General features: G+C 34.7%; 2 protein-coding genes across 3 annotated transcripts in view; both read left to right on the forward strand.

The window, feature by feature from the left end:
* The first annotated feature begins 2041 nt into the window (after positions 1–2041).
* LOC115243566 (putative ferric-chelate reductase 1 homolog) lies at positions 2042–24915 on the forward strand. 2 transcript variants are annotated; one of them, XM_029820687.1, is made up of 12 exons: positions 2042–2142; positions 9719–10038; positions 10565–10656; positions 12621–12780; positions 16978–17178; positions 17787–17882; positions 18392–18548; positions 19082–19308; positions 22264–22504; positions 22956–23068; positions 23374–23487; positions 24081–24915. In XM_029820687.1, the coding sequence occupies exons 2-12, from the start codon at positions 9721–9723 to the stop codon at positions 24219–24221; spliced, it is 1860 nt and encodes a 619-aa protein (XP_029676547.1). In that variant the 5' UTR covers positions 2042–2142; positions 9719–9720; the 3' UTR covers positions 24222–24915. The 2 variants fall into 2 exon arrangements, with proteins under 2 accessions (XP_029676547.1, XP_029676546.1); XM_029820686.1 differs by lacking the exon at positions 2042–2142 and adding an exon at positions 2210–2379.
* Positions 19501–27456, forward strand: part of LOC115243627 (pikachurin-like) — a 134136-nt gene continuing 126180 nt past the window's right edge. Inside the window, exon 1 of the mRNA XM_029820761.1 lies at positions 19501–19677. The gene's annotated coding sequence lies outside the window, so the exon portion shown is untranslated. The remainder of the gene's footprint in view (positions 19678–27456) is intronic.

Consider the following 27456-nt stretch of genomic DNA (forward strand, 5'->3'; position numbering starts at 1 on the left):
TACTAATTTAATGACAAAGGGTCGATAAAATAATTTTTTATGTAGAATGCGGATAAATGGTACATCTTGAAGCAACACTGTGTATAAACCGGAATCGTTTTTATCAATTTACATTATCCGGTAAAAGTAAACCGCATACCTATAATATACAAAATGTACAGGATATTTTCTAATCGTCTCGTTAAACACATTTAGCAATTTCTCTCTGTAGAATCTCAGTCGCTGAAAACTCCCATTAAGTCGCGCTTCTTTTTTTCGAGAACACGTATTAATCTTTCCATTCTCGAATTAAGAAAGATTTAGCCATATCAAAATTCAACTTTACCTCGTTATCTTGATAAAAGAGAGGCAAATTTAAATACACATCTAATATATCTTTATATATAATGAAATATATAAGATTTTATTTACTGTAAATGTAACAAAGAGAGTATACATGTTTTTATGCAACATGATTATATGATATATATAAACTACATTAAGTGATATAAAAACGGAAATTAAATATAAATATAACTAATGATTTAATTTTATAAACGTTATCAAAAAGGCATGAAAAAGATAAATAAATTTGTATGTCTAAATGTTCTAGTACTATTTTCAGAGATCGATGTACTCTTTAATTCGTCCGATACCGTTTACGTACTTTTTCTTTCTTTTCCTTTTTTTTTTTTACGTCTGTGGTCGACAACGACGACGAGACATTGGCAGTATGCGAGGTAGAATGCGAAGGAGAATGACAAAAAATACACCAATAAAACTCAGGTGAGCGACGAATGGTGAACGTACGGTACGTCGCGTCGTACCGTTTTTGTGTCGTTAATCCCTCTCTCTTCTCTTTCTTTCTCTCTCTCTCTCTCTTTCTCTTAACATAATTCAGTGCCGGCTTAGCGAGTGTTCTAAATACGGACATAAAAAAGTAACGAAAAAATCTTGATAATTTTTACATAATTTTGTATGTGTACATATATGAGTATAAAAAATCTATCGTTGAAAAATAATACAATACAAATTAAACACATGATATAATTTGAAATATATATAATCCAAAATAAAATCAGTATACATTCAAGCATTCTGAAGAGAAAGATTGAAAGAGAAAAGTAAGAAAACGTAAAAGATGCAACTAACAAGAGAATAGATGTTATGATTCAATTACCCGATGCAATTATATGAAATGATATGATCCATTAAAGGGAATATCTCCAACTCTTAAAAAAATAATCTTATTTAAAAAAAAAAGATAATTTGGTCTCGCATCATCTTGTTATTTTAATTGCGATTTCTTTTGCTAACTATTTTCAACGATTTTTTAACAACATTTATTTCATTAAATATTTTCTAATTATTTCCTCAAAAGCCTTCTCCTTCATATAAGTAATCACCTTTCTCGCAAGGTCCTTATTAAATATATTTGTTATCTCTCGATTATTTTACATTTATAATAATTTAGCATATTTCAATTTATATTTCGGTTTTAAATTATTGAACAAAATTTGCACAGTATTCCGCATTCGAGCAGACAGATTCGCGTAGCTATACCGATGATAGTAAAGAGACACCGTAACAAAAGTATCGGTATCGAGTGGCGTCATGGATCAGCCGCTACGAGCCTGAGCTGGTCTCACGACTGAGGGCCTTTCAACTCGGCCCGTATTTCTCGTACAGTCTCTCGCAAGGTGTGGTTCTTGACGCTATAGAGACGGAAGTATGCCGCCGCGGGATCAACAAGTGTCGTGCGAGATCCGGCAAACGATCGAGTCAGCGGCGCGTCTTTCCTGAGTCTTTCCCTCGATCCAATCCACGTCGACGAGGGAAGCCGCGCGATTAAACGCGAGTGCGTGTTTTTCTCCAAGTGCGATTTATCGAAACTCTCGATCGCGAACAGGACGGTTCGCGAGTTCCCTCGACCGGACGGACGCGTCCGACGCGTCAACATTGGAGAACGGACGGTCGATCGGGATTGTCGACGAGGCGACCTGCCCGACGGTGTACCCCATCGTCGTGGAATTAGTGCACGCGTGTTACCGTGACACCGCCGGCACCAACGCACACGTGACCTCGTCGCGAGTTTGTTTGGCGCGCGTGTTACACGCCGTGGTGAACGCTGTCAAGGATCAACAATTGCAGATACAAGAATCAGTGAGTACCTGCGCGATAATCGCGGATTTAATCCTAAGCAGATGTTATAAACTACGATGTCGACGAGGCGACCTGCCCGACGGTGTACCCCATCGTCGTGGAATTAGTGCACGCGTGTTATCGTGACACCGCCGGGGCACCAACGCACACGTGACCTCGTCGCGAGTTTGTTTGGCGCGCGTGTTACACGCCGTGGTGAACGCTGTCAAGGATCAACAATTGCAGATACAAGAATCAGTGAGTACCTGCGCGATAATCGCGGATTTAATCCTAAGCAGATGTTATAAACTACGATGGTTTCATGGGATTTAATCCTCAGCAGATGTTCTAAATTACGATGGTTTCATGGGATTTATATGCAACTTGTGTATACACACATACATATACAAAAATGTAATATTTATAAGGATACGATTTTTTTAATCCTCAGAAAACGTAAGATTGATCTACGGTACCAATTTTGAAGAATTGATGTATGCGAGCAAGTAATGAAAACATACGTTGGGTTCTTTAACCGTCAGCCGTCTGTGATCGAAGAAAAAGCAGATATGTGACCCCGGTTGATTAACAATTTATGCTCTTACTATCTTTTCTAAAAGCATGTCGATGTACGGAATCGTTACCGACAAAATCACCTTTTCACAGTAGTTTCCAGTATCTATTTAAAGATTCGTAAACAAACTGGGTCTCTTGTTTTTTTTTTCTTTTTGAGCCAGATGGAACCAGCTGGTGAAGATCTCAACATTTTCACATCACTCGCAACAATCTTCATTCTTTAAAATTAGTTTATAGTCCTCAAGATCGACATTACCATCTAAGAATTAATATAAATAGTTTTTTTCTTATTAAAAAATTTTTTCCATTTTCTAATTTGCATTGATGATATTTTTGCAGTTTAAAATTAAAAATTGTTTATCATTTCTTTTTCGTGAACAATAATCGGAAAAATTAATGCGTTTCCAGAATTGATGTCTAGACAATAAAAAAGTCATGTTATATATAATGTCTCTTTTACGATTTTTTTTTTAAATTCTCATATATATCTGTAAAAAATTTAAAATACCTTAAATTTAAATACTTGATATGGCTTTCTAATACAATTTAATTAATATTAAACCAAGGAATTGATATATACTATAAAATTGTTGTATCACATATATGTATACAAATAACTAGTATACGTGACGCTGAAGACATAATTGCATATCGATGGCATTAGTGAAAAACATTTTCATCGTTAATTATTAATTAAAATTTTTGACGGAAAAAGAGACTATTTTACGACAATTTTTTCTTTGAAGCTAACTGAATGAATCGCATAAGATGCAATGTAAATTAAAGTGGAAAGATGACTTGTGTACAGAAATAAACAAGGTTAGACATCTTAAAATTCATGAAGTAGCCTTATGAAGAAATCTCGTAGGAAATATTCATAAGAAATTCAGCCGCTACTTCCTCTGCCCGTTTCAGAATTCTGAGTATAAACGTGACGATGATCTAAATCTCCTCTCCGCTACATAGAGATTAATCATGTAGATGATTCGTAGAGTTGAGACTCATTGTCTCATTTCTCACAAGAAAGAAGAATCATCGTGTTCCTCTCCGTATATTTCACATTTATATATCATCACATATGTAAAATCGGTTAGCTTGATATGTTTTATATTTATATATGTATACATATATATATACGGAGAGAAACACAATGATTCTTCCTTCTTGTGAGAAACACAATGAATCTCAATGCTACAAATAAATAAAATATAAATATATATATAAAGCTGTCTAATAAATTCTCTCGTATATATTTTATGTATTAAAACATAATAAATTTTTATACGTTTATGTGGGAAAATTGATTAAACAGTTTTTATTATTAAACAGTTTTTCTTTAATTCGTGTCATCGAGTGTCATAATTGATGGGTACACGTTTCTATGCAACGACAATCAAACGGAAAATCGAGTGGATCTATTGGATCTGAGATCCCTTCGATCGCTCTAGGGCTGATTTCTCCGACGTCGATTAACTTGAATCGAGGGGCAATCGCGTCTTTCCATCTTCTCCTACATACAGAGACAGAAACTCGAGAGAGATGATTGAATTACGATTAAAGTTAATCAACTTTGGAGAAATCGCCTCGCAAAATCCTCTTGATGTACACTTAAATGAGTGTATATTATATATAGATACGCGTTATTTCTCATTTTAGTACAATCGATAAATAATATATGCGATTATTCACTGCTGGGTTTTACCGTCTGTGAGAAAAATAGTCATCGCCATTAATTAATTGACTCAATCAATTCCGAAAAATGCAATATGACGTATATCAACAATTTTTGCCTTATCTTAATTTTATCTATAATTTGGATAAATGGCTTATTTTGTAGACATGCAGAAAAATTAATAAGAAAATGAATAAAAAAAATAAACATATACGAAATATAACTCGCGGACATTTCTAATATAGATTTCTGTATAATTATTCCCTATAAAAGATAACATATATTTTATTCTATTGTTGTGTTATATTTATGTATTTTATTAATTAAAAATATATTTTTAAAAATGCTACTAAAAGATATTTTTTTCATTACACATGTCTTTTTCAACATATGGATTTAAGAGACGATTCGGGAAAAATAAGTTCATCATTTATGGGGATCTTTTAAGGTTTACGACTAAGATAAAGGACCTTGTAGATTAGATGCGAGAATAATGTTCATGTCTATGTCCATCCTTGCCCTAATTGACTCAACTTGTGCATAAGACAAAGCGAAACAATTGGAGCAAGATCGATATGTCGCGGAGGAGCGTTATACTCGTTAAGGAGCAGATCGTTAAGAATAATTGCGGCTACGATGAATGGAGTTTCCCTGAATTCTTGCGCGGTGCGGTCTCTGGTTTATGTAACCGATAAAATAATTTGCGGTTTGGCAGTACTGACGCGAGAGTAATGCTCGACGTGGAAATTCTAGGACAACAGGGCATCGTAACCATGGCGATACGTTCAGTAAACACGGAAGAGACGAGACACGATACTTTGTTTGCCTAATGACATTCGGGAGCGGTAGAAACTTACAAGTCATACGAATACAATTAACCTTTCAAAGATGTATGTCATAAATATCTAGCTACTCGACGATGTAGTATAACATAAAATAACATTCAGTAAAAGTATTTAAAATTGTATAAAAATGTGCCATGTTTCATTAAAATCTGCAAGCTTATATTGTATAATAATAATAATATCAGGCAAAAATAAAATAAATTAGGCAAATATTGTGAAAAACAGCTTAAGATAATTAAATAAATGCGAGATAATTCTTCCACTCGATTTTTTCAAAAGCATATATTCTGATTGTTAAATAAAGTACTGTGAAATTAAGAGACAGTGAAATATTAGGGCGTACCTGGGCACACCTCCAACACACATATCCATGACAGTCATTAACTAAAATGTCTCATTATCGTTTAATATATAATTTTAAGCTACGTTATTATTGATGCTGCACCTGTTATACGATATTCAGTTGATTTGTTCCAAATGACGTAACTTAATCATAACGTCTGTTTCATGTTGAAATGACAGATTAGTAATCACTTGCTAAGCGCATGACTAGGTAATATGCGAAAGTGCATCATGTGAGGATCACGTTGCATAACAAAAGATAAATATACTACTAAGAAGATCATACTATGAATATAAATACCAGTTGTATCGAGTAACACTTAATATTATAGCGTTAAATGTATATGCAAATAAATGGAGCGATAATAATAGGAAAATAGACGAAACAAGAAAAAAGAAATGTTGGCAAAATTACGGAACCATTCCGCCATTCCATAATTTCGGTAATCACAATATTTCACTTAAACGATAGCAGTATACTGTGCTACCATAATCGGTTTCTATTTTGTTAGTAAATGAGGTCGGCTTTCTACTTTAAATACGAGAACCCGCAGATAGTTATGTAAACAATATCGATAATTAAATGATAAAGCGATAAATATATTTTTTTCTTCCGCTTGCACTTTTTTTTAAATGTTCAAAGTTTTAAATAAATGTTAGAATAAAAAAGATTATCACTTAAACATATTTAAATATATATAATGAATAATGTCAATTGCTTGACATGTGTTATAAGTAAAAAGCGTCATAAAAAAATTTTAATGTAGTCTTGAATATCTTAACATTCTGTAGCAAGAGAGCCACGTAATTAATTCAGAATATAAGAAAACTATACGATGTCGTTTTTTTCACTATATCTATGCAATAAATACTCATCGATTTTAACCTTTGAAATCATATATATATATAGACAATGGGAATTTCCTGTGCGCTCACAAAGAACCGCGCAGGAGGAAATCCACCTGCGGTGAATCCATGTCGATGTGAATTCTGTGTACGTGCGCATAGTTATGCGTACATGCGCGTGTATATGTGTGCGGGTGTAAAACGCCGCGGGTGAATCACACACGCGTTATAAACCGCAGAATGAAACCTTGTGCTCGTTCTCTTCTCCATACAATGAAATAATGATACATGATAATGCTAGGCACACGCGACACGTGATTATCGTGGTCTTAATTCCTCTCCGATATGTCACGCACACAAACGCAAACTTGCGGACTTGAGTGATTTTTTATTCGCGATATCGTCACGAGGTTTTATACGACTAAAAAAGGAACGATCGTCCTGGTTTCCTCCTGGTGTACATGTAATTGATGTATCCAGGTGTATGTGTTCTCCAATTCGCACGTGCGCGTACATAGTGGTCGCAGCGGTTTGCAAATTGCAGGCTCCGTCCGCGAGAGAAATTTCGAGTGCATCTGCAATATTGATCTTGGACGGTGTCGACGGACTCGCCTCAATATTCGTCCATGATTGCCGCATTGTCGAGATAATTGTATTCTTTGCGAATGCGTTCCCAATTAACGGTTATTACGTCTGTATATCGTTTATTATGACGTGAATATGGAATATAAATATGGAAATGAAAAATAAGTACGGACGCCAATATTGCATATTTGTAGTTAGTTTTCTATTATATTCGCACTGTCCGTGTATGTGTGTGAAAAATTTTGTCAAATGATATTTATTTTTATTGAAAAATGGAACCTTGATTAAATATCATCAATAAAACTTGAAACAATTTTGTAACTTTGTTTATATGCTTGCATGAATATTGATATAATAATAATAGCTGTGCTATAAATTAAGGTTTTTTTTTCTATTTACATCACGCTGGATAAATATAATTTTGTTTTTTAATTTGAAATAAATTTAGAAAAGAATCGTTCGCGGAAACTTCTTATGCGAAGACGATCTGTGCGCTATTATTTTTTGAAATAATCATGTATTACTATATACATTTGCTATTACGTTATGTAACTACTTACGTTCCTGATGCTGATTCACTGCAATTCTTCATGAAGAATCTTGAGTCATCTCTTGAGAATCTTTGTTTCTAGTTAATACACATTGACTTAAATAGTCGTTAAATAGTCTACGCCTAATTCCTTCAACAATAAACCATGCTATGCCTTTGACGAGGCGACAGGACAATAATTTCTCGTGATGAACGGTCTAATTTTAATCGGCAAACTTGGAGCATGTGCGTGTGTCCTTGTACGCGTGAAAGTGTAGAACATATAATTGCAACTAGTAATTATTCGCGAGTGATCGACCTTGTCTCGAATATGCACGCCGACTTTGCGATTACAGAGATTCATGAAATTTACATGAAGTTTATCGTGCATTTTATCGACCAAGCTGCTAATTCTTCACTTCCTAGGAAGATATTATCACATTTACAAAAATGTACATAAATATTCCTATCAATGACACTTTCCTTATTAAACATACACAATGCGATATTTTACATATTATTAAAACTATAAATTGCTCGGTTGATCGAATAGATTTTATTTACATATAAATCACCTTGTATACTTTCAATTCTAAAATTTAAAGTATTATTATGCATATCTTCCTTGATTTCATCGCTGAGTTTCTCGTCCATATTTCTTTGTCACAAAGAAACTTATGTATCAAATTTTGCGCGAAAACGCAGCGATGCCGGCTGAAAATAGCAACTCGAACTTCAACAGCGTGTATATAAGGCAAAGCAATAATTTTAAGGGGATCTCGTTTCAAGCGAACGTTCCACGCCTCGTTTCAAGAGAACGTTGCAGTATACAAACCTTTCCGCGACTACGTGGCATTTCAATGGCGAGGGTCAGTCGGCAGTTATATAACGGCAGGAATATTTCAGTTGCGCCGAGGCATTTAGGAATGCGCGAGCTAAGAAACTCGTAAGGAGTTTAAAACTCTCAATAGGTGAAAGTCAGTTCTTTCAGGCGTGGGCCGTACACGAAGGAACGAGCGTTCCTGGGAGTCATTCACTTCTTGCGCTCCTCCCCGCTCATTAGTGTCTTGATAGTTCCCTCTTCTCATCCATCCACCTCTCCTCTACCCCTCCCTTTAATTATCTCAATCTAATGTTCCGCGTGATTGAACAATTAACTCTTGCACTCTGTGTGTAATGTATTAAAAAAAGATTATCAATGATTACGATATTTCTTGTCGTCGTGGATTTTCTGATTTTATTTTGGAGTCGTTATCATTATCCCATATATTAGAACTACTTGAATACAGGATAAATATTCTTTATTACAACAGCTTGGGAAAACTTGGATTTTATCAGGAAGATTGTGTAAATAAAGACGATATTAAAGTCATTATCTAGATACTGTGCAATACGGATAAATATTGAAGGACGATTTTATTAAAGAGAGAGATGACACTTTTATCGCATATTTTTATCATTCGGGAATCTATTGTTGAATAAAGTTATACGATTGTCGATAAAAATACCAAATGAGTCTTTACAGAATTTGAGCGTTATTTACCAATGCATTTGTCAGTTACTAATGCAAATACGGTTATTTTAAAATTGAAATTTATATAGTACTATATTGCAACGTGTTGCGTATGTACATATATTACTATATACATAAGTAAGGAAATAAGACATGCATTACGGATAAAATAAATGATAGCGAACTGTGCCGTCAGATGCACATTTCTGTTTACGTCATACCGGATAAATTCAATATTGAAATATGCGAACATCAAACAAACCCATTGTCTGCATTCTCTGTTTAAACAAGTGTGCAGTTTCATTTAAATGTTTTCCAATCATCTCATTACATTTCCAATGAGGTTAAGGGAATCCAGGCGCTCGTGATATTGTAATTCTTTCTTTCACGATGCATCGCTGAAGCTAATTGCAAATCCGATACTAACAATAAGAGTAATTCAATAAAAAAGTTTAAAAAGCGATTATGCGATACAAATCAGTTTCTATTTTAATATGACGATGTAAAGCAATGCTTTGAACATATGACTTATACAAAGTGTCCTAAAAAGATCGAATGTCCGTTTAATAACAGATTCCTTTGTCGATCTGGAATCAATTTTTTATTAATAAAAATATGCTGTAAATCGCGATACTGGGCATTATTTGTATCTATCCTCTAAAGCGTATCTCGTGCTTGTTTTGTTACAGAAATGCCCAGGATGTTGCTGTTCCTGGCCATTGGCCTGCTCGCGAGGGTATCGGGATTACCCAATGGAGCACCACAGGAGACATGCTCGGATCTGATGCCGCGTCATCCCGGCAGCTCCCTTCAATCGTCATATCCGCCTTATCAGGTGCTACCCGCTGCTGGACGAGGCAGGGTTCGGCTGATCCTCGGAAGTCCCCAGGGCCTCGCGTACGAGGGCTTCATGATCTTCGCTAGAGACATCAACAACGATGAATTTGTGGGAGAATTCACGAACCTGCCCGATTCCGCGAGAGCCGTCGAATGCACCCAAGGCGTAAAGGTACTTTATTGCGCGATATCATTTTATAATATTGTTTTATTCGCATTTCGAAGCAATAAAAAAAAATAAATAAAAGGTTTAAGTGTCTTTATAAACAATTAAAAAATTCGATACAAGAATCACCCTGCAGCTCGATCTTTAATTTAAAAAGAAATTAAGGAAATTAAAAATTAAAATTAAAATTATACATTTAATTTTTTATATTTATAATTAATTCTTTCTACAAGTTCTCGAAGCAGAAAATAAAATCGCTGTTGTATCGAACTTTCGAAATATTAAAACAATTGCAAAATCATTACTTTTGATTGTGGATTACGATCACATTGTATACTTCACGATACGATTGCGGCGTATATATAATGATATATGACGCATCAGAGTGTTTCGTTTTTACTTGGCGAATATTTTTCTATCGTTAATGGTTTCTTCAAGATTAAATCATTTATCGAGGCTCTTTCGTAAATATACAATTTCAATGATGCGTAATTTCTTATCCGATGAAACTTTTCCTGTTTCTTGTGTCTAGAATGGTGTGACTCATACGAACACGAACAAGAAACATAATCTGGAATTTGATTGGAAAGCTCCGGACGATTATGAGGGTATCATTATCTTTAAGTAAGTACCGTATAATGATAATGATTCTTTAACAAGCATCACACGATTTAATTTGATTACATCGAGTGTCAATTGATTCTGTCGGCGGTATACTCAATTTTTTCATGCGTTGTACGTACATCTATTATTCAATCAATGTTCCGTAAAATATTTATTAATTAATATCTCTAAAATATATTCGAGAAAACATTATGACATATTATATGAATTATATAAATCACAAACTATTAAAAAAACCTATGATATTTTCTGATTTATCTTCATTTTACGTGGGTGTATATTTTTTTGATTAATTTATCTAAACTTATTATTATTTATTATGTTCAGGGATACACAGGCACATACTTTATCAAAAAAGATTGAAGGAATTTGCTTGTTATTTATTTTGTGAATTCGCAAAATTGCAAAATTTCGGAGCATCTGTAAAATTCAAAATAAAAAACATCAGCATTTGTGCAAACGGCTTAATTGTTGAGTCAGGATTCCCTCGACTGATCTCAGCCGCTGAACGCACACACGCACGCAGCTACACACGCGCGCGCGCACGCATGCACATAAAAGCACGATGTGTATCACACTTGTGAATCACAATTAGGTATTACCGTACGCGCGGCTGCTCACGTTTGGAATTCAACGTGCTCGTGCGAGCATAACGGTACGAGAAGTGCGCGAAACATTCCTTATAAACTTTTCCTTTAATAATCGATTCGAAGTAACTAATGCATGTTTAATAGAAAGCGCGCAGCTGCGCCCTTGCTGAAAGTTTGTAACTTATTTCGAAAAGAGTTTGAATGTTATTTTGATTTTACGGCTCCATTTGGGAATTCTTCGCTGCTCTTGTACACTGATATTTATATTTCGTCGCAAGCAGCATTAATGAAAAAAATGATAAAAAGGATTTACGAGAAAAAAAATTGTTCATATATTTATTGTCATGGTTAAAAATTTTATATAAATCTTATACTACATTTTTAACAAATATCAAGAGTCTGAATGAAATACTGTGATTTTGGTAGATGGATTGAAAAAGAAATTAATAAAACTGTTACGTATTTTTAATCTTTGAACTCATTAACTTTATAGATTTGTTAAGATATCTTTTGCTATTTCTACTCATCTATTTTAATTCTCGCGTAAGACAATCGAAAATTAGAAAAAATGAGTCTCTTATTAAGATTTAATGAAACCCTTATTAAGATATATTACAGAAAATCCTATCTCACGCGTTGAACATTTAGAGTACTTCGCTATATATCATGTATGATAAAAATAAAGAGAGAGGGAGAAAAAACGCAAAATTCAAACGCTCTAATTTTCGAAAACCAGGTACTTAATGTTAAAAAAAGTTTTTTATTTTAAGTCATGCGTATAGTTTTTCTATATTTTTATTTATTATCGGCTAATGCTGCAAAAAAAATATATTTCATTTTTTAATAATTTCATAATAATTTTAATTTCTTTTTATCATAATTTATTTTAATATTATTTTAATTCTTTTTACATGAAATTTTTGGTTTAAGAATTCTGTTTTATTAATTAGGATATTTCAAAGTTTATTTCGCATCTATTTGCCATCAAAAAGAAAAAAAATTCTAAAATAATATTTAATATAAAAATGTACACATGCATATCTATGTGCACAAAGGAATATTCTTCACGAAAATTTTTCGATTTCCCGTTTAAATGCAGCGGAATATTTCAAAATGTCCGACATCAAAGTAATAAAATTGTGAATATGTAATATAAAAATACGCATGTATATCTATGTTTTATGTCGGTATAAGTTTGATTTCAACATAATATATATCTAAAAAAATGTCGCTATAATATATTAATATTCCACAAGCTTTATATATATATATATCCTAAAATAAAGAGGTTCTGTCATTTCGATTTAATTCTGGACTTTAACATTGCAGTGCGCGTTACAATTGATCATTGACCTTTTATTGTTTCTTTTGCAGCTCCACCTTCGCTCAGGATTACAGCACGTATTGGGTCGGCGTGGAATCGCCCAGAGTCACCGTCGACAAGCGGTCCATCGATGTATCGACCCTACCTACGCCCGTCACTACCTTCAGGACCACCACGCCGCCCTACTATAGCCGCACCGTCAATTATGTGGTGAGTATTATATTTCCCGTCGTCCCGCTATTATGAGGTAAATGCGCCCGAGTATTACACAGGGCGTTAAACGATGTAAGCAGCCTGCAAGTCCCGATAGGTGCGGCTTTACGAACATTGCTCGTGGGATGCACGCGAGCCGACCTGATTCAATGAGGTTACTATATGTTGTAACCATATTTCAAGAATTTATCCAGTTTACATAGAGAGTGCCTCAAAATTGCTGGATATTCTTTTCGTCGATCTGCTTGAGAAATAGATTTCCCAATAAAAATTTCATCGAAAACATGTGTTGCTAGAAAAAATATAATTTTTGATCAATGATAAAATATGAAACCAATTAGGCAGAAAATAAATAACGAAATCATATAATTTTTGATCAATGATAAAATATGAAACCAATTAGGCAAAAAATAAATAACGAAATCATATAATTTTTTATTAATATTTTAAGTAAAGTTTAATTTCAATTTGAAGTTTAATTGTATGGAAAAATGTTTAGTATTGTAAAATGGTAATAAATTATCAGATTTGCCTCAACGTTTTTATCAAGAAAAATAAAATTTAAAAAAAGAATCTGTTATTGGAATTTAATCCGTATATCGTATTTTTTCCGGATAGTATTCTATGTAGTTGTCTTTCTATCACCAATAGATCATGTTATATAGAAAATCTGTTTGTAAGGTTATATATATGATATAATCTATCGAATTTTTTTTCAGTAAGTAATAACTTTCAATTGTTCCGCTGTGTTTTGTCTGCGCAGATTAAAACGGATTTTGGATTAAAACGCGTTTAAATTCTCATTCGCATCGTGAATAAATTGTAACGATACTCTAATTAATGACAATTGTCAGCCTCAAGTAGGTTATATATTCGCGAGATAAATAAATAATTATACCTACTGATATCAAATGGGAGAATTAAAATAGATCACTCATAAATCTCCATTTTGCAATTTTGCGAAATTCAAGTTTAATTAAAATTCATTTAATATTCTTGTTAAGCATCTATACTCGACCGAATACAATTTATAATCATAAAATGGATCATTAATGGAAAATATGGCGTGCACTGATTCTCTGCATTATCTCTTTCCGTTTATATTATTCGCACAAATCGAAATTTCGAAAGTTTCGACTAATGTGAAAAATATTTTAGATTCCGCATATCTTTCTCTCATACAATGATAGCGATCTGCACTATCATATCGTGGAAAGTAAAAAATTTACAATCCCCACATATATATGCACACACGTACACAGAAGCGAATATAGTAACGCGTGACGCGTGTTGCAGATGCATGAATTATGTATCTATACATGTATGCATGTATGTACATGTATGGATCCCTTAACCGTATACAAATGCATAACGCACGACCGCAACTAACGTTCTGGAATTTATGCTTTATGTACTTTCACCGTTCACTTCCGCGGGGCCGTTTGCGATTTTGTATCGTCGACTTTTTATGATTCGTATCTTTTTTTTGCGCGTTCGAGAATTGTCAAGTGGAATTATCGAATGCGCGCGGCCAAAGATAAAAAAAAAAAAAATAAATAAATAAAGCAAAGGAGTGTTCTCTGAATTACGGGTTGTGACATGCATCTTGGCAAGACTTATGTTAGTCCAATGTTTTCCAAATCCTTTGAACACGAAAGTACTATTAATCTTGCATTTCTTGCGTTGAGTTTTTTAAATTCACTGCAATTCGTTTTTCCTTTCCATGTTGCGTCGTCTTCCAGTTCCACAATCTATTTTATTTAAGCTTCAAAGGAATATATAAATTTTTCTACGAAATATTCAAAAACATTCTTAATCTTTTTTTTTTTAATACTTAATGATATAAAAAAGATATTTTGTAGTCTCAATGCGAGCAAAATATTGTCTATGTCTAGAAGACGATTTTTCTATTAATTAAATATTCTACTTATTTTACGGTTTAATTAAAATAATATATTTAAATTTTATTGTAGAACAATTAAAATAAGAGCACATTAACTTGGTTCAAGTCTGTTTTTAATATTCCAATATGCGTACAGTATTGTAAATAATAAATCGGAATAACAAATTAAAATAAACATGTATAAGACGAAAGCAAATATTGTAACTTATCGCAATAAACATTCTATTTTGGCTACGGACCAGGCTCAATGCGAGCAAAATATTGTCTATGTCTAGAAGACGAAAATAATACAGGATTCACAGTCCTTAATTTTTGAAACGAAAATTTATGATAAGTCAGAGAAATGTATATATACATACATACATATAACTCGTAATATATGTATATACTTGCAATATATGTACAAACTTTTCGAATAGAATATATCACAATGCATAAATTTCTCTTGCATTTTCCACAATTTTACAAATAACCTGATCGAGCAGAAAAGCTTATCGATTGTTTCTTCTGTGATATCTCAATAAAGATTTATTGAGTCAGATTTATTGAATAATTGTCAGATTCCAGAACTTTTTATTAATTCAAAATTTTTATTGTCGCTATATAAATTGTTTCCTGTCGCGAGAATAATTTGATAATATTTTTACGTCGAAAATAAATTGCTTAAATCGGTTAAACAATATATATGTGCGACAAATTCGTTGAATAATTACAACCGTGCGGGCGAGTGACCTTTCCTTGAAAACGGCACTCGATCGTTCGCGATAAAAAACGTAAAAAATACAGCAAAGAGCCGGTAATGGCCACCGGAGCGTGAACGCGCGATTTCGCGAAGCGTATCTAAATTGAAGCTTGGTCGTCAAGCTTGTTTCTCTTTCTGTTTCTCTTTCCCCTGCCACAGATTTCCTTTTCGTTCGGCTGTACGCCACGTTTCCGTAAATTGTTGCGCGCGATTTGATTCGCAAGGTCTCCCTTATTAGGATTTCTTGCTGAATCATATATGCCTTGACTTTACTAGAAACAATTTTGTATTAAATCTATTCACAAATAATATTTATTTAAACAGTAGATATTTTTTGTTGCGTATGTGAAATAACGGCATAGCGATATAATTAAAGCTATTGCCACAGTTTCGACGTAGAAATTTATGTCATAATCAATTCCAATAATTAACATGCATAGATATATATTTTTAATATTTAAATAAATATTTTTTAATATTTACAATTTTAGAAACAACCAAAATTATATATAAAAACAATAAAAATTATTTCGAACTATAAATAAAATATGACAATTAATATTATCATATTGTTATATATTAGTATTATATTAAGAATTATAACTCATTAGTGCGTTATATTAAAGATTATTAGATCTTGTGAGATATTACTCCCGCTATTATACATTTATGTCAGAAGCTTTAAATTAGTTTGACACTGTGTTATCATTATGAAATCAAAACATGTCGTTCTCTTGATAGCTCTTACAACAGAAATAATTCTACGCGAAACACTTGGTATTTACATCGCTGTCATAGCCGTGGACACGCTTACGTCATAGATAAGTGTTAATGCTGTGGTAACTATTTTAATTTTATGCCACACAACGTGTCGTCAAGTTATACTTAGTTTATACTGATAATACACGAGGTTTAATATTTGCCACTTGTCAGGAGTCAAGTTTGTAATATTTTTAATCTGAACACACAACTATAGTTTTTCACAAAATTTTTTTGTAGAACAAAAACTATTTTATTTATATAACAAGGCTTATTTTTGGAATTTTTCAAAATAATTCAGATAACAAAAATATACGAACTTTAATTCTGACGTTCCCATTTTTCTTTTTATATGTTTTTCAGTGTTATAATTTAATAAAACGTATTTCTTTTCTTCTTTATCTTGTTTACTTTATACGCCTAATTAAGAGTAATATTTGAAGTTATTATAGTTTAAACGATTCCTTTCTTTTACGATATAATAATAAGGCAAAATATTTTTCATCCCTACATATCAAAGAGAGTATAGGGTAACCTCGTAAATATATATAAACAACTTCTCGAAGCATCTCGCGATGATCGACGATTCTGAATATCTAAAACTCCTGTCTCCCTGTTTTTTGCTCTTTTTTTTTTTTTCATCCCTTGCTCGATTTCGCGGACAGCGGAAGGACGTTGCGCAATCTCCGCAAATCGCATCGTGCTGCGCGAGATTAGATCTCGCGGAATGTGGCATCTCGCGACTTGGCAAAATTCCCGCGTCATCCCCAGGTGTTTGTTCTCGTTACAGACGCAGAGTGAAGAGGACCCGTTCTACACGGACTGCCACATCACGAAGAACTGCTTTGGCGCGCCCGTGGGCTGTATAAAAACCAAGGACTGCGCCGCCGTGGTGGCCGTGATAGTGCAAGGCGACGAATATCATTTCGAGATGCAGACGCGGGGGGAGGCCAAATATGTCGCTGTCGGCCTGTCGGATGACAAGAATATGGTAATTGCGCGAGAAGCTGCGCTTGATTATTTCGCATAGCTTTTTCCCTCGGACACATGTGCAATTTATACAAGCGAAAATTTGCGAATAGAATCCTCGCGCGGAACTATTTTATTAAGAGCGTCAAGTTACCTTATTCGCTGCATTTTTCAGTCGTTTTTTTTTTTTTTTTTTTTAGAATTTTCATTATCTTCATTAAATCGTCTGAATTTTTAAGAATTTTTCTTTCATTTTTTTCTTAATTTTCTTTGGAGACATTGGACAAAACTTCATTTTTTCTTTAATTATTCTCTGAAATATTAATTGCGAGATGTATTAAATATATCATCGGCGTAATAAACAGATCTCGAATAGTTCGATGATTGTAATGTAGAAATCCTCAATTATACTCTAATTGTACATCCAAAAATTTATTTTCGCGAACGCGATTGGATTTCTTTGTTACGCAAATTTACATAACATTTATTTGGTAATTAAAATCGCGTCGTCACCGTAGAAATTACTGCGAATATATATTTGCCTTACGCAATTAATTACGCGCGTAATTGCGCGAGATCAATGATTAAACGGTAATGGTTGAGTTATAATATGCGGAATGTGGTGCGCAGGGCGACGACAGCGTAGTCGAGTGCACGAACGAGGACGGTGAAATTGCGTTACATATGTCTTGGAATTCCGGAAAGAGTAATACGCGCCATGCGACGGTGAGTATCGTTTATTATGCTACACTGGCTCAGATGCGCGCCTCTGTGCTAATTAATTCGCCCTATGTTCTGTCGCGGACAACGAGTCTGGCCCATTAGATCCCAATTATTACGCTCGCCGTAGCCGGCGCTGTTACTCCCCGTTACAGTAATGCATAAATCTTTAAGCTCTACGAATAATTACGAAGCTCGTAAGAGGCATTTCCACGTATTTGGTACAAGCTTATCAACGGTCGAAATTTTTATCGCATCATCTCCCTATTAACATGCTAATCTTTACTTCATTCAAAGTAGATTATTCCGAGTAGAATTTTTCAAGTTGAGTATTTTTATTTGAAATTTAATATTGAAGTTGTTTAATGAAATATTTTCATTGAGGTAAAAATAATCCTGCACAAAATCTAGCAATATATATTAAAATTATCGTATGTTGTGAATTATTTCCATTTCGCTCTCGAGATTTATGTCTGACAAATGTTCCCTTGTTCTATTCGCGATTTCATCCACAGCCGGAAGGTGCGGTCGAATTGGAAAATACCTCGATCAAGAATGACGTGATGTATTGCAAATTTCGACGGGACAAGCGCACTGTTGTTGAGGGACGTACATATGACCTTGTCAATACTCCGTATCATCTTCTCGTGGTCGCCGGCAAAGATCTACGAAGTATGTATATCATCGCGAGCGTGTCTACAATTCCAACGTTATTTATCACTAACAATTATCGCTAATTATTAAACAAAGAATAAATTTTACCAACGATCGCGCTAATGTTAGATTTATGACGCAAAGTTTTGCCATCGCACTTCTTTAAATAAAGGTTGAAGAAGGTTAGCGGAAGGCTTCGCGAAGTTTGCTCCTCGTACGTTTCCGCTGAGAGCAAAGTGTGTAAAAACTTTACAACTTTCTTGCCAAAGATTGTGATAACACTGCAAATTTGATAGCTTCTTTATGTTTTTGCACGAACGCAAACAGGAAAATGAATAAAATGTGATTTATATGTACATAGATAGACCGCGTTTCTACAATTCTTATTTTGAAGAAGAGAGAAAAAGGGCACAATGTGATCACACGATTGATTACATATAATTAAAATAAATATTCATGACGCATTCGTCAAGGAAAAATTACTCTTTGCTTATATGCGAATGATTTATACCGCAATTATATCTTTTTTTTCTTTTTTTTTTTTTTTTTAGAAAATGGAGTTAACTTTCACGACATCGTCTATCTTGGGACTAGTACCTCAAAGAAATTATCCGACGTTGGAGAATGGATTCCAGCCAGCGACCTACTAATTCGCCTTCACGGTGCACTTATGTTGGCATCATGGATCGGCACGGCCTCCATCGGGATGCTACTTGCGAGATATTACAGACAGACATGGGTTAACTCCCAGCTGTGTGGGAAGGATCACTGGTTCGCCGTAAGTATGCAGTTTTCTAGGCAATCGCATAACTATTCAATGTTTGACACCATTTCACGTTTTTTCAAAATTATATAATCTCGTTCTTGATTTATTTTCACTCGTTGAATATATCGCAATTATACAGAATCAACGTCAAATAAAGGTGGCGGCGTCCTTCGGCGGCGCCACCGTCGAACTACCCCCGCAGTTCGATTGGAGACACCGGCCGGCACCGACGGCCGTCGCGACGCTCCGCGGCGCGTGTGTGCGTTGGTTCGTGCGTTCGTATCGTTCGCGTAGAGATACGGAAGTAAAAAGGAATAATAATAGGAGAGATATCCGTCTGCGACAAGAGAGAAAGAGAGAAACAGCCGCGTCGTGCGACAGGTACGAGGACGACCGCCGGGCTTTACCGGCGCGACGCGAATCCGGTGGCGGTCGAAACGAGGGGGTTGCGCCGCGAATCCTACTCCGAGAAAAACCCAGGAGTTCGGTGGCATCGTGACGGTCCTCGACGCTCCGACCGCCTTCGATTCCCGCCTCGAATCGACGCACGGATCGCCGAAGGGCAACGTTTTCCCGAAGGGCAACGCGTCGCGACGCTTTTTCTCTTATTGATTCAGCCCTTTGGTTCGCGGCCCGTGGCGCGATCGCTCGATAAGTTGCGTGTTCGCTCGCACGCACCATGAGACGTGTATTTTCGGCGATGAGTCGCGCAAAGTTTAGTCCCTTATCCATCAAAAATTACTCCTCACGTACGATTCTCGACGTACGATTAATCGTTCTCCCCGCGCGATAAAATATTGCCTCGTTCTTTCGGAGTTGCTTGCTTGTTGCTTGCACGCTACAGCTATCGGCTGGGAGTCGATCTTTTCTGAGAAACGAATTTCACGCTTAGTTACGTAGATTATTCAGTAATTGTTGGATATATTAGTGCGCTAAACAGCATTAATACGGAAAATTAATTTTTCGATTAAACAACATATTCTCTACATATTCCGATATATGCTTCGTCCGTATTAAAAGAATTTCATCCGTTACAAATCAATATTTATTTCTACGAGAAAAAATATTTAACACGTTCATTTTTCGCATAATTCCTCATTTTCGCGATATAAAATACGGTAGAAAAAAAAAACCATCAGCATCAATCATTTTTATCGAAATTATTTTTATCAATATTTCGACGCAATTTTGTCAACTATTGTGAAAAATCACCGTGTGTTACAATATAATCATTATCGAAGATTATTTCTGCAAATTATATTTGCGCGAATAATGCGCGATAATTTTTATCATCGGGCATGATTTGAATATTCAGTAGCGCAAATAATAGGGAATTTACAGTCCGCGAATATTTTCTCCCAATCGAATTGCGACACGAAATGGCTTTAAGCTACGGATCAAGTGACGTTGAAACGTCAGTTTGTTAAGGTTTCAAATTTGTTTGTTATCAAGCTGCCGGATAATAGCACAATGATGCAACTTGATTCTCCCTTTGTTACGTCGTATTTTGTAGCTGCTTGTAAATAGTATCGCTCAAAAAAAGCTATCCCGGGATTCTCGACTATGTTGTGCAAATACTAAATTATTACGAGCTGTGGTAAATGTAAACTGCCTCTCCGTACCGCGTATATAATTATTGTATTTTGTGTCCATTAAATAGCAGTATACATTAATTCGCAAAAGATTATGATGCAACTTTGATATTAAAAAAAAACAGACATTTCTCTCTGAAATATGCATGCATCTCTAAAATGTGTTTCATCATTGACTGTCGTATTTAATTATCGCGACATTGTCATATTCAATATTTATATTTATAAGATTTTTGATATATAATTACAATTATTTAATATCATTAAATACAATATCAGTTTATGCCAGAAAATTGTTGATTTAATTTTACATGTTATTTTGTATTCTACATCAATCCAAACACATACACATACAATCGGCATATGCGTTAATATTTAATTTATAATCGCTAATTTGATTTGTCATGACTCATCTTACATAAATAGATATATACTAGCAATATATATATAACACAATAAGTTATTAAATAAATTTCTATCAATCATACACAATAAATAAAATATAATAACATTCATTACGAGGCAATTTATTTTGTAGGCTATAATACCTGCATTCAATATATAAATAATAAATTTTATAATATTCACAATCATACACATTAAAAACAAATCGGAAAAAAATAATATTTTTCAAAGCATAAAAAAAGTTCGAGCTATTATCGTGCCAAGTATTAAACCTATTATATTTTAGAACTTGTCAAAAGACAATATGAGTTCATTGTGAAAATAAATATGTTAAAATAAAAAATAAAAAGAAACAATTTTTTGACAATTTTTAAAGTATAAAGTTGATTATAAAGTTGAGATATGTTTAATAAACAATTTTTCAAATAAAATTTTTATCACTCGTTTCGCAAATACGATATATTTGTTTTCATAATTTTGCGATCTTGAACGCGTTTGTATAAAATTTGGTTTTATTTTACGTTTTTTTTTTATCAACGTCAAATAAAAATACGAATGCCATTAATTCACTTACTTAACTTCTATTTCTGCTTCTACAAAATTTGTTTATTCATCAATTTTGCAATGATTGAATAGAATGAGTGGAGTATTTATTTTTGTTTAAAAAAAGAATGCCTTTACAGATATTAGAATAAATATTTTCCAAATAATTTTACTCTGTAAAAGATTTCAAATTCCTTTAATTGATGATAATTTAATATATTTAATGATTTCAATATATTTATAATTTCTTTAGACTAATTAAAACATTCCAACATCACCAGTGGAATATCCGCGTTATTTTCGCGACGAAATCTAAGTGTACATCATTAACATTTAACATTAAAGCACGCGAAGGGAAAGCGGTTGCCATCGACACCTTTCTCGCGCTCCTTTCGCTATAATAAAATCCTATCGATTTTTCCTCAAGTGGCACAGATTCTTCATGGTGCTCACTTGGTCGATGACGATCGCAGCCTTCGTAATAATATTCGTGGAATTGGGCACATGGAGTTCTGCGACGATACACGCTTCCGTCGGCCTGGCTACTACAATTTTGTGCTTTATTCAGCCCTTCATGGCGGCTATGAGACCGCATCCCGGCGCACCACGAAGAGCTCTCTTCAATTGGGCTCACTGGTTCGTCGGTAATGTGGCAAAAATATGCGCCCGTAAGTTGAGTTATACAAGTGTCCCGTATTTTTTTTTTGCCGCATTCGATATATTACATTTCTTTGTTCTTTATTTATTGTCATTTGAAGAACATATCTCTTTTACGTTTAATGTTTTATTGCGTTAAAAAAATTGATTATAATGCTAAATAAATTGAGACCTTTAATAATCCCTCTCTCATTTAATTTAATATTATTTTTATTAAACATTTTAATCTCGCTTTTATTTGACGCTCTGTAATATAGAATAATCTAGTCTTGAATCTTTTCAAACGTTTAGCATGAAATATGTAAATTCGTTAATTCTATTACTCTTTCTTGATATCTTCAATTCAATATAAAATGCATCATGAATTATATCAGATAGGATGAATAAACATTGAAGAATTCGTTTTTTTTTTAGATATGGAATTGTATAAAATTATATAATATATGAAAATTTCTTCCATAGTAATCGCGCTTTTCTTTGCGGTACGACTAAACAAGGCCAAACTTCCGGAGTGGGTCGACTGGATCCTTACCGCATATGTGGTATTCTACGTTCTGACTCACCTCATTTTAACAGTAAGAGTCCTTGTCAAATTTTCGCGCAAAGTTCTAAAAAATCGCAAAAAAATCTAACCGAACGATTTATTGTACAATAATCACGCAATTTTGACATCCGATCTAAGTCGATTAAAAATCGATCACATTTTATAAATTATGTGCTTTCTCTTTGTAGAACATTAAAATTTTTAATGTTGCACAATATCTCGAGAAAAATAATTCAATATTTAACGGAATTTGTGCTTCAATACTAAATTATGTTAATCCGCCTTTCCGAGAGATTGCAGTTATATTTGCTACATTCTTGCCGATTTATGTTGCAGTTCCTTGGTTGCGTCTCTGACAAACAAGCCAGTCAGAGAGTGAATTCATTTCCGATGAAAGACATGCATTCTCGCGGATCAATGGTGCATCCAGATGCGAGGCGAGACGCTCCTGTAAGATTTTCTGAAATAAGAGTGACGTAATCGAATAATCTTTCAACGCGCGTCGATCCACTTTGAAATATTAATAAGATTGTCAGTAAAATAGAGATAAAAGAAGGAGATAATACGCTTAACAATAATATTTTTTTCATTCTTGTGAATATTGAGAAATCTATCAATGACAATTGAGAAATCTAATTACATTTCTTTACAACGTAATGAAAAGACAAAATCCACGCGCTCAAAAATAATTGGATTCTATGCACTTAAATATAAGATAAATTAAATTTTTTATAAATGGAATAATTCAAATAATCTCTCTTTCTCTCTCTATCTCTCTTTCTTTTTCTTCAAGAATTTGATTTATGTGATTTAAAACCCCGCGCTCTATAAAATTTCTTTGATCAAAAAATTTTTAAGAAATTTATAATAGATAAATGTCACGTCTTTTCTCACGTGCACACATATGCAATAAATTGTACAAATAAATCAATAATTCCTGATATTATATCGATGCCGCGGACCGATATCGCATTGAAAAATAATTTAGTGTACAAACAAATATCAGTACGCAAACAAAATCTCATTGAATATTTTCCCGACAGTACTCTGGCATGCGCAAGTTCATTTTCGGTGTGTACTTTGTGGTTATCGTCGCGTTCGCCACGACCCTCATAGTGATCACCGTGTTGGCACCTATCGAGGAAACATGGGCCACCTTCACCAACACCATCTCGAATTACTGAGACCGCTAATCAACGACCGTGGAAATATTCGTCACTGTGCGATACTACCGCGTGGAATATTCCGACCAGATGGCTCGGAGGCCATCATAGTCGTTGCAGCGATGATATATTCCCTCGACTCGACTTTCTGTATGCAAATTATGCACGAAGAATGTGTAAATCCTTCGTGTAAATCTATTCGTGTAAAGATGCAAATCGCGCCGCGACAGATGCATGCGCGAGAACGAGGAGATTACTGCTGTACTGACGAGTGTTTTTCACGATTTTTAGATTTCTACGAAGATTCGTCAATTTCTATTTTGATTATATATCGTAATTAAAAAATAGATTTTTCTCTTTGTATATAACATTCTTATAATTTACTTGGAAGATGTCAATGCCTCTAAAGTTTACATACTTTATTACTATTAATAAATGTTTTGCGATTACACGCGGAATATTTTATTGTCTATATGTCTGCTAAATTTGAGTACAATGATTCTTTTTTCACCAAGAAACTGCCATTAGATCCAATTTATAGCATAATTATAAGACTAGAATAGAAAAAGCTCGAAAAATAATTGTCTCTTTTCGAGTATAAAATATGCACTCAAAAAAGTGGTATTGCAACTACAGCAAAAATTTTCTGGGTGCGCAAAATTAACTGAGGTACATAAATGATTAGCAAATACTGTGATATCGCATATGTTTCGCATTTTATTTTACGTTTTTTTTTTTGGTTCCCTTTATAAAATAGCTGATTTAATTAAATCGATAAAATTATAAAAGATTAGCCAATCTAAATTTGTTATACCCTCAATTCTTTGAAGAGTTAAATTTTCTTATTCCAGTCAGGTTTTTAAGAAAGAAGATTTAGTCCGTGCTATTTTTGATCTCACGGATTCGAAGTTGATAATCTCAAATTGAGAAAAAAATGTGAGAAATAAATCTCGTTTGCGATATTCGTAAAATATCAGAGTGCAACGCGATATAAATGACGTGTTTTAGCTGCGACTGCTGCAGCTTACATCGCGTGACCCGGGAATGGAAATTTCGGCCACCAGGCTCTGCCAGGGTAATCTTATCTGCTGCAACTTCGTGACATCAGCCAGTGACTTAAGCCAAAACGTCAACTATCGGCTACGACAGTAGATATCGAGCTTCGCGTCTACCACGATCCACATCGAAATCTTAAGATCATATACAGGAGCGATATAGCTTGCCTGATATGATCGACAAACCGATTACTTAACTTTTTCTCGAATTTTATGAGCCACAGTGGAGAGCTCGCAACGATTTTTATTCGCTTTTTCTTTTTAAACTTTGCAAAAACGTTGCGAAAATAATATGCTTTTCTTGCAGAGTTTGTAATAATCTTTTGTTCTTCTCTTTCTTACTTTTTTTTTATTATTTTCCTCTATTATAAAAGTTTTTTCTAATTTAGATAAAACATCGTAAAGTAAGAAAAGCGTGAGAAATTAAAACGGCGCGCAAACAGCGATAAAATTAATGTGTATAGCACGAAGAATCTTTTTTATCGACCTTAAACTAAATAAATTGATACAGTCTCAATGAGATAAAAGTTGTATACGCGATATTAACTTAGCCTCTATATATGTCTACGTAATAACAAAGTTACGTGTTCCGATAATATCCTCGAAAAATTAATTTTAATCACAGTATGGGATTTATTTTTTGTTTCTACTGCAGCGACGCTCTGTATATTCGTATCTAGCAATGTAACGATCTGCAGTAACGGAAACCCGGCAATAAGCAAAAAAATAAATCTAATTCCAGACGCGTTAACATAACGCGAGTCTGCATGGCGACGAGTCCGAGCGTTAATCCGTCTGTTGCAGTAATGCAGCTTGCATTTTCCGCGACGCAAACATCCTGTCGAGCGTTCGCGAGGCGTCTCAGGGATTCTCGTAAAAGAAAATGCGCGATTTATCTTATCCCTTCGCTTCGTGAATCTTGTAAGAAAAAAAAAGACAGAAAGAAGAAAGAGAGGCAGGAGAGGAGGGAGAGAGAGAGAGAGAGAGAGAGAGAGAGAGAGAGAGAGAGAGAGAGAGAGAGAGAGAGAGAGAGAGAGAGAGAGAGAGAGAGAGAGAGAGAGAGAGAGAGAGAGAGAGAGAGAGAGAGAGAGAGAGAGAGAGAGAGAGAGAGAGAGAGAGAGAGAGAGAGAGAGAGAGAGAGAGAGAGAGAGAGAGAGAGAGAGAGAGAGAGAGAGAGAGAGAGAGAGAGAGAGAGAGAGAGAGAGAGAGAGAGAGAGAGAGAGAGAGAGAGAGAGAGAGAGAGAGAGAGAGAGAGAGAGAGAGAGAGAGAGAGAGAGAGAGAGAGAGAGAGAGAGAGAGAGAGAGAGAGAGAGAGAGAGAGAGAGAGAGAGAGAGAGAGAGAGAGAGAGAGAGAGAGAGAGAGAGAGAGAGAGAGAGAGAGAGAGAGAGAGAGAGAGAGAGAGAGAGAGAGAGAGAGAGAGAGAGAGAGAGAGAGAGAGAGAGAGAGAGAGAGAGAGAGAGAGAGAGAGAGAGAGAGAGAGAGAGAGAGAGAGAGAGAGAGAGAGAGAGAGAGAGAGAGAGAGAGAGAGAGAGAGAGAGAGAGAGAGAGAGAGAGAGAGAGAGAGAGAGAGAGAGAGAGAGAGAGAGAGAGAGAGAGAGAGAGAGAGAGAGAGAGAGAGAGAGAGAGAGAGAGAGAGAGAGAGAGAGAGAGAGAGAGAGAGAGAGAGAGAGAGAGAGAGAGAGAGAGAGAGAGAGAGAGAGAGAGAGAGAGAGAGAGAGAGAGAGAGAGAGAGAGAGAGAGAGAGAGAGAGAGAGAGAGAGAGAGAGAGAGAGAGAGAGAGAGAGAGAGAGAGAGAGAGAGAGAGAGAGAGAGAGAGAGAGAGAGAGAGAGAGAAGGAGAACGAGGCGAAAACAACCCCTTTGTGCGAGCTCGCGGGAAATATGCATGCACGCATTGATATGCATACGGTGTCAAGTAAATTTGCATCGGGTATTGCGCGAAAATAGAGACCTATCATTTGCCATGATATAACGAGTATAGTAAACGCCGCGGATACTTTGTTACGAGCCATTTGCAACTGAATCGACTCGACCTCGTATCAATTGATTTTAGCAGAAGTGCGAGTCAGAGATAATGATCGTCACAATAGCCGATCATGATAGCTGGCTGAATTCACGTTTCATAAAGCGCTACGTGGAATTATTAAAAACTCTTTCACAATTTCTTAAATATCTGTATTTTCTTCTTTCATTCGTACCAG

Source organism: Formica exsecta, unplaced genomic scaffold (assembly GCF_003651465.1).
Source record: "Formica exsecta isolate Colony F162 unplaced genomic scaffold, ASM365146v1 scaffold72, whole genome shotgun sequence".
In the NCBI taxonomy this organism is placed as follows: domain Eukaryota; kingdom Metazoa; phylum Arthropoda; class Insecta; order Hymenoptera; family Formicidae; genus Formica; species Formica exsecta.